Source organism: Mandrillus leucophaeus, unplaced genomic scaffold (assembly GCF_000951045.1).
Source record: "Mandrillus leucophaeus isolate KB7577 unplaced genomic scaffold, Mleu.le_1.0 Scaffold1, whole genome shotgun sequence".
NCBI classification, from domain to species: Eukaryota; Metazoa; Chordata; class Mammalia; order Primates; family Cercopithecidae; genus Mandrillus; species Mandrillus leucophaeus.
In genome coordinates this window covers 16,225,924-16,233,711 of record NW_012098097.1, presented here as the reverse complement: position 1 = coordinate 16,233,711, position 7,788 = coordinate 16,225,924, and the positions used below count along the sequence as shown (strand labels likewise).

At 50.9% G+C, this 7,788-nt stretch overlaps 1 protein-coding gene across 1 annotated transcript in view; it reads left to right on the top strand.

Moving 5' to 3' along the window:
• Positions 1–7,788, top strand: part of CCDC57 (coiled-coil domain containing 57) — a 145,448-nt gene that overhangs the window by 75,730 nt on the left and 61,930 nt on the right. The window contains exons 11-13 of the mRNA XM_011998287.1: positions 2,694–2,916; positions 3,702–3,860; positions 7,510–7,551. Of these exons, the coding sequence (XP_011853677.1) occupies positions 2,694–2,916; positions 3,702–3,860; positions 7,510–7,551 (424 nt within the window). The remainder of the gene's footprint in view (positions 1–2,693; positions 2,917–3,701; positions 3,861–7,509; positions 7,552–7,788) is intronic.

Genomic DNA, 7,788 nt, shown 5'->3' with positions numbered 1-7,788 from the left:
GCTGGTCTCGAACTCCCGACCTCAGGTGATCTGCCTGCCTCGGCCTCCCAAAGTGCTGGGATTACAGGCATGAGCCACCATGCCCAGCCTGGCTGTTAATCTTAACTTTAGCCAAGACAAATGCCAATTCAGTTACTTACCTAGGGATGGGTCTCAGGCTGAAGACTGCTCTCTAACAGACAAGCAAGCCCTGCTTCAGCTCTTCTGCCAATATCGTACAGCAAAATAAACTTTAAATCTTGACTAAATTTGGGGAGATCGGATTCTCTGGAGAGGGTGCTCCCAGACCTCGGCAAATTGTCCTGTTGGTTTGAGCCATAAAGTTAGCTCATTCCAGTACCAAGTACCGATAGGAGTTTTGTCAAAGGTCAGAGGCGTCTCCACTCAGAATCTCCCTGTGGTTACCGGAGTGTGAACCCAGAACATCTTAGACAGATCTCAGTTAATTTAGAAGGTTTATTTTGCGAAGGTTGAGGACGCACACTCCTGACACAGCCTCAGGAGGTCCTGATGACATGTGCCCCAGGTGGTCAGAGCACAGTTTGGTTTTATACATTGTAGGGAGACGTAAGTCATCAATCAACATGTGTGAGATGAACAGTGGTTCCGTCTGGAGAGGCGGGACAACTTGAAGTGGGGAGAGGGCTTCCAGGTCATAGGTAGGTAAGAGACAGATGGCTGCATTCGTTCGAGTTTCTGATGAGCCTCTCCAAAGGAGGCAGTGAGATCTGCATTCACCTCAGTGAGCAGAGGGTGACTGAATAGAATGGGAGGCAGGTTTGCCCTGAGCAGTTCCCAGCTTGACTTTTCCCTTTAGCTTAATGATATTTTCCTTTCACACTGCCGAGCCCTCTGAGCCTTGCTGGCCGCTGTGGCGGGAATGCTCAGCCAGTGAAGTCATGCAGCCAGCACCCTTAGTGCATCCTAGGACAGTGCCTGGTAAGCCTGTGGGCACTCGGTATCCCAGTCTGTAGCTGGCCAGGTCGAGCGCGGCCTTCAGCGGTCTGCCGCTCATGTGACTGTTTCTCCAGGAGAATTCTTTCTTCATTTTGGTTCTACCGCAAATATTTTCCCATGTCATTACAGTTCTTCACACACAGAATCTAAATGTCTGCATATTCTATCAAGTGGCCACACCGTTAACGCACCTAGCAATTTTCTCACCAATGGTCCTTCATGATGTTCACCAGTGTTATCACGGCACTGCGGTCGGCAGTTTACTGTCTCCGTTTCTGAACTGCCAGTTGAGGTTCACGTTCTGTTCGCATTATCTCCACCCTTAAGCATGGCGTGTGAAGCTCTCCTCCTGGGAGCCCAGGCCGGCTGGCCTTGCTGCTGAGCATGGAGGAGCCAGTGGGCCAGGGAGTCAGAGCACCCTGGGAAGGGGTCCAGGTCTTGCACCCCGGGAAGGTGCTTGTGTTCACGGAGTGCAGAGCGGGGAGCAGGCTCTGCATCCCTCAGGGTGGCTCTGCAGAAGAGGAAACTGTGCCTTTTGCACACATCTTGGCTGGACTCATGGTTGAGCTGGGCCAGAGCCCTGGGGCTATGTTTCCCTCTCCGGTGTCCGGGGTCTGTGCTGGTGTCTGGAAGCAGGTGTTTCCTCTAATGTGTCTGCTGTTCTAGTTGTTCACAGCCAGAGGGAAAGACTCACAGCGGTGAGTCCCTCCTGGTCGGAGGCAGAAGTGCCCTGACCTTTGGTTAGAGAAGGACACTCCCTCACCCCAGAACCGGGTGGGTGGGGCCTGTCTCTCCTCCTGCACCAGAGCCACCTCGCCTCGTTGTCCTCCCACCTTGGTGGCTCCTTGTGAGGTCTGTCATCCCTATGCCTGCCCTTTGGCCCGAGTGTAACATGTCTCTTTTCTCTGGTTGCTTTTAGAGTTTCCATTTTGTCGCTGATTTTTCAGCAATTTGATTATGCAGTGCTCTCTGGTATGATTTTCTTTCTGTTTATGCTGCTTAGGCTTCACTGAGCTTCGTCATCTGTGATGTACGGTTTTCATCGCATTTGTAACGTGTTTGGCCTTGTTGTAGACGCGTCTCCTGCCTTCATGTTCGTCTGGGTTCCTGGTTCCTTGTGCAGCTTGTTTCTGGTCTCAGAGCTCTGCTCATTTTTTCTCCTTTGGCCCCTTTCCTTCTGAGTTTCAGTTTGGGTATTTTCTGGTGCCTGGTGTTTATATTCACTACCTTTTCTTCTGCGTGCTCCGAACCTGCTGTTCATCCTATTCAGTGGATGTTTGACTGTACTAAAGTGTACATAACGCACAGCTGGCCGCTTTATTTTTTGGTGCACCGTTCAGCAGCGTGAAGCTCATTCACATGGAGATGCAGCCATCACACCACCCTTTCCAGAATGTTCCCATCTTCACAAACTGAAGCTCTGTCCCCGAGAAACACAGGCTCCCCCTCCCCGCCCCCAGCCGCAGCACCCCCATTCCACTTTCTGCCTCTGTGGATTTGACACTCTAGTGACCGCAACAGTATGGAAGGCTTCAGGAATTTGAGTGTCATATTTGCACCTCTGTCAGGCCAGAAAGGAGGGATATCACAACCCCGGGGATGGGGAGGGACCACAGCCCAAGCTCAAGCAGGGGACTGGCCCCGAGAGGGCCGCAGGGAGGGCGGAGGCGCAGCCTGCCAGGACGAGCTGGGGAACCGTTCATCTTTTTGTAGTCATTTTTCCTTGTATTTGACAGATGCTCCTCGGGCAGCATGAAGAAGAAATAAGTAAAGACTTTCCATCCAGTGAGATCCAGCAGCTCCGAGAGCAGAACACGAGCTTGCGAAGCGCGATCGCCCAGATGAGGAAAGAAATGGAGGCTCTGAGCCATCAGATTCCTCCTCCCGCCCAGACAGCGGCAGAGAGCACAGATGCAAACCAGCCTGACCCAAAGGCTGGGGGAGACACCGCCACTCCTGGTGAGTAACAGGGAGAAAGGGACAGAGCGGGAGGGGAAGTGGGAGAGGGAGGGAGGAGGACAGACGGGAGCATGGGTCTCGACTGGCTTCAAGGAGGCTTCATGTCAGAGTCCTGTAAGTTAACATCCCCTGTAATAAATTCAAAGCATGAAAACTGCTTTTTCTGCAAGAGAAGGAATCTTCAGTTTTATACCAAAAAGCTTTTATGTTTGTAAAGTAGAAGGAAAAAATCAGGGTACCTGCTTGACGCACTTAAAAAACCTGTTTTAGACCTGAACCAGGGCTGGCTTGGTGTCGCGCTGTCCCAGAGTGGGTTGGTAGCAGGGGCTGGTGGACCGCAGGCCTTTCCTCCAGAGGAGTGTCCGTGGCAGAGCTGATGAGGGCACCTGATGCCCGGGAACCCCACGAGTGGCTGTGGGTGGGCGGATGCCGGGATGGATGCAGAGCTTCCGTTCTCCAGGTGGGACTTGGCCCCTCGCACAGAGGCACGTGGGCTGCAGCAGGTGAAACATTTGCTCCTGATCGCTGAGCCCTTCCTGGAGAGCATGGAGATTGTGCTGGTCTCTGGCTGGCACACTCTGGCCAGTGAGGGGAGGGAAGGTCTTTCAGTCTGACACACACACAGAGTGTGGAAACTGCTGTGACGCTCTCGTGCGGGGAGGACAGGAGGACAGGCACAGTGAGGCAGCGGGCATGAGCTGGCATCGGCTCCCTGAGCTGGTGCTCACAGAGGGGCGGCGTGAAAGGGGGTGTGTGTGTTATACTCACTGGGCTTTTTTTGGCAGATTATGTTCTGGCCCTTGAAGCAGAAATACGAACTCTAAAGCATAAGTTTAAAACTCTGGAAGAGCATCTAGAAGATGTGCTGGATCCTTTAAAGATGTCCTCACCTCGTGCTGAGTCTCAGCCCAGCGTCCGCACCTCGACAGACACGACTGGTAAGAGTCCGCGTCTCACTGGGCTACTTGCTGTCCCTTTATAAACTGAAATCTGACCCCTGCAGAAAGTCCAGTCACAGCAAATACACAGCTTGAGGCGATTGCAGACGTCGGGGCAGTGTCATCTGGCCTGGCAGCCCCTTGTGCTCCCCCAGAGCCCACGTGCCCTGGCTCCTCACTGCAGTTAGCGTTCCCTGTTTTGGTGTGAATGGAATTCTGTGGCACCTGTGCTCTCTCTGGCATCTTCACACCTACACTGTGTTTCACTTGATAATGCCAGATTCTTCTCCAAAGCACCCCTACAATTTACACTCCATCCACAGCATGCAAGGCAGCCGTGGTGCTGCATGCGCGCCAACACTTACATGGTCAGTGGCTCCTTCTGTTCCCTCTAGTGGACACGTAGCACATCCTATTTTGGTTTAATTTGCAAATTTCATGAGATTCGTGGGATTGAACATCTTTCCTGTGTGCATTGGTGTATGATTGGCTAGGGCTGCCATAACTCAACACCACAGCCTGGGTGGCTTAAACAACGGGTATTTATTTTCTCACTTCTGGAGTCTGGATGTCAGAGATCAGGCTGCTGGCAGGGTGGGTTCCTCCTGAGGCCTCTCTGTGGCTTGCAGACAGCACCCTCTCCCCTGCGCGCTCACGTGGCCTCTCCCCTGCGTGCTAACATGGCTTCTCCCCTGCGCGCTCACATGGCTCCTCCCCCACTGCGTGCTCACTCCCGGTGTGTCTTCCTCTTCTTTTTTTTTGGAGGGGGGACAGAGTCTTGCTCTGTCACCCAGGCTGGAGTGCAGTGGTGTGACCTTAGCTCACTGCAGCCTCTGCCTCCCAGGTTCAAGTGATTCTCCTGCCTCAGCCTCCTAAGTAGCTGGGATTACAGGTACACACCACCATGCCCCAATTTCTGTATTTTTAGTAGAGATAGGGTTTCACCATGTTGGTCAGGCTGGTCTCGAACTCTTGACCTCATGATCCACCCACCTCAGCCTCCCAAAGTGCTGGGATGACAGGCGTGAGCTGCCACGCCCGGCTCTTCCTCTTATAAGGACAACAGTCCAGGGCCCCAGCCTTAGGACCTCATGTAACCTTAACTGCCTCCTCAAAGGCCCTGTCTCCAAATACAATCATGTTCAGGGTTAGAGCTTCAACCTATCAATTTTGGGGGACACAGTTCGGTCCATAGGATTGGCCTTTTGATAGTCTCTCTTTTGAAGCTCCAGGCCATGTCTTTTGCCCATGTTTTATTAGATGATCTGCCTTTTGTCATAGATTGTTTTTAGGGTATTTGATTCTGAATATGAGCCTTGAGCTGGTTTTATGGGTTTCAAGTATCTCCTCCCAGTCTGTGGCTTTGCCTTTTATTCCTTCACTGGTGTCTTTGGTGAATGGATGGTCTTCATTTCAAGACAGACTCACAGGCTAATCTATTCCACTGTGGTTAGTCCAACATCAAAAGGTTCATTCTAGCATTCTAGCATTCTTTTTCGTTATTCTAACTTCCTTTTCCAACAATGAGAAACCTGGCTCGCCCATTCTCACTAACACAGTTACTCTGATCGAGTCCTCTTGGTGTAACCAATCCCCCGTTGCTGCTGCAGCCCCTTCCCCTATTTGGAGGCCCCTCTCCTGCCTGGATGCCTCCCCAGCATCACCGAGCTTGACAGCCCAGCCTGGCCGCCTTCCCCTCAGATGCCCTCACCCTGCTGGAGCCACAGTCCCCCTTAGGTAGGGGAGGCAGGCCCCACCTGCAGGCCTAAGGCAGGAAAAGAAAGGGAGGGGCCAGAGAGGACGCTCCACTGGCACAGATTGTCTCAAATGAGGGAGGTTTTGGCCGGGCGTGGTAGCTCACGCCTGTAATCCCAACACTTTGGGAGGCCGAGGTGGGTGGATCACCTGAGGTCAGGAGTTTGAGACCAGCCTGGCCAACATGGTAAAACCCCGTCTCTACTGAAAATACAAAAAAATTAGCTGGGCGAGGTGGCGGGCGCCTGTAATCCCCGCTACTTGGGAGGCTGAGATAAGAGAATCGCTTGAACCCGGGAGGCGGAGGTTGCAGTGAGCCGAGATTGCACCACTACACTCCAGCCTGGGTCACAGAGCGAGACTCCATCTCAAAAAAAATAAAACAAAATAAAGGAGGTTTTATTTTTCTTTTCCAATGCGCATATTGTTTACTTCTTCTTGCATTATTGCCCCTAGCTAAACTCTCCAGTGTGATATTCATAATCGCTGTCTTTCTCCCTAATCCCAGAGGAAGAACTTTCGGCATTTCACTTTTTTAGGTTTAGTTTTTGCTGAAGGTTTTTTGCAGTGGGGGTAGTGGAGGGAGGTTAAGGAAGTTTCTTTCTGTTCCTGTTTTAATATAGATCTTCATTTTTAAAATAATGATTCTTTGTTTTTGTTTCATATAGTTTGCATCTTTGTTGTTAGATGTGTATACATTTAGGATTATTATTTTTTTTAGGATAATTGACCCTTATATTGTTATGTAACCTTCCTCTTTATCCTGGCAATGTTCTTTGTTCTGAGGTCTACCTTGTCTGATATTAGTTAATCCACTCAAGCTTTCTTTTGATTCACGTTTGCGTGGTATAACTTTTTCATCCCTTTTTCTTTTTACCGACCTCTGTCTTTTATATTTGAAATGAATTTCTTTTTTTTGAGGCGGAGTCCTGTTGCCTAGGCTGGAGTGCAGTGGCACAATCTTGGCTCACTGCAACCTCTGCCTCCTGGGTTCGAGCGATTCTCGTGCCTCAGCCTCCCAAGTAGCTAGAGTTACAGGCATGTGCCAACATGCCCAGCTGGTAGCGTTTGTATTGTTAGCAGAGACAGGGTTTCACCATGTTGGCCAGGCTGGTCTCAAACTCCTGGCCTCAAGTGATCCACTTGCCTTGGCCTCCCAAAGTGCTGGAATGACAGGCGTGAGCCACTGCACCCGGCCTAAAGACAAAGACTGTTGAAAGCATGCAGAGAGAGCGATGCGTGGCCTGCAGGGGACTGTGACCGGAGCGGCAGTGGGTTCTCAGCAGCAGCTGTCATCAGATTTCTCTTCAGAAGGAAGTGGCATAATATTTTTCAAGCACTGAAAGCAAAAACTGTCAACCCATAATTATACATTCAGTAAAAACATTCTTCAGGAATGAGAGTGAATAAAGATATTCTCAGATGAAGGAAAAGTTTGGATCAGACTGGATCTAAAAGAACTGATAAAGGAGGTACTTTAGACACAACGGAAGGAAGGAAACTAGGAACGTCAGGAGTGAAGGAAAACTAATGGCAAGGGTGAATATGATAGACACTCTTTCACACTTGACTTTTAAAATTACGTTGACAGGCCAGGCGCCATGGCTCATGCCTCATGCCTGTCATCCCAGCACTTTGGGAGGCCAAGGCAGATGGATCACCTGAGGTCAGTAGTTGAAGGCCAGCCTGGCCAACGTGGTGAAACCCCGTATCTACTAAAAATACAAACATTAGCTGGGCGCGGTGGCTCATGCCTGTAGTCCCAGCACTTTGGAAGGCTGGGTGGGTGGATCACTCAAGGTCAGGAGTTTGAGACCAGCCTGGCCAAAATGGAGAAACCCCGTCTCTACTGAAAATACAAAAATTAGCCGGGTGTAATGGCAGGCGCCTGTAATCCCAGCACTTTGGGAGGCTGAGGCGGGTGGATCGCTTGAGGCCAGGAGTTCAAGACCAGCCTGGCTAAAATGGAGAAACCCCATCTCTACTGAAAATACAAAAATTAGCCGGGCATGGTGACAGGCACCTGTAATTCCAGCTATTTGGGAGGCTGAGGCAGGAGAATCGCTTGAACCTGGGAGGCAGAGGTTGAGTGAGCCGAGATCATGCCACAGCACTCCAGCCTGGGCAACAAGAACAAAAATCCATCTCAAAAAAAAAAGAGTTTTTGCCTTTAGTTTTC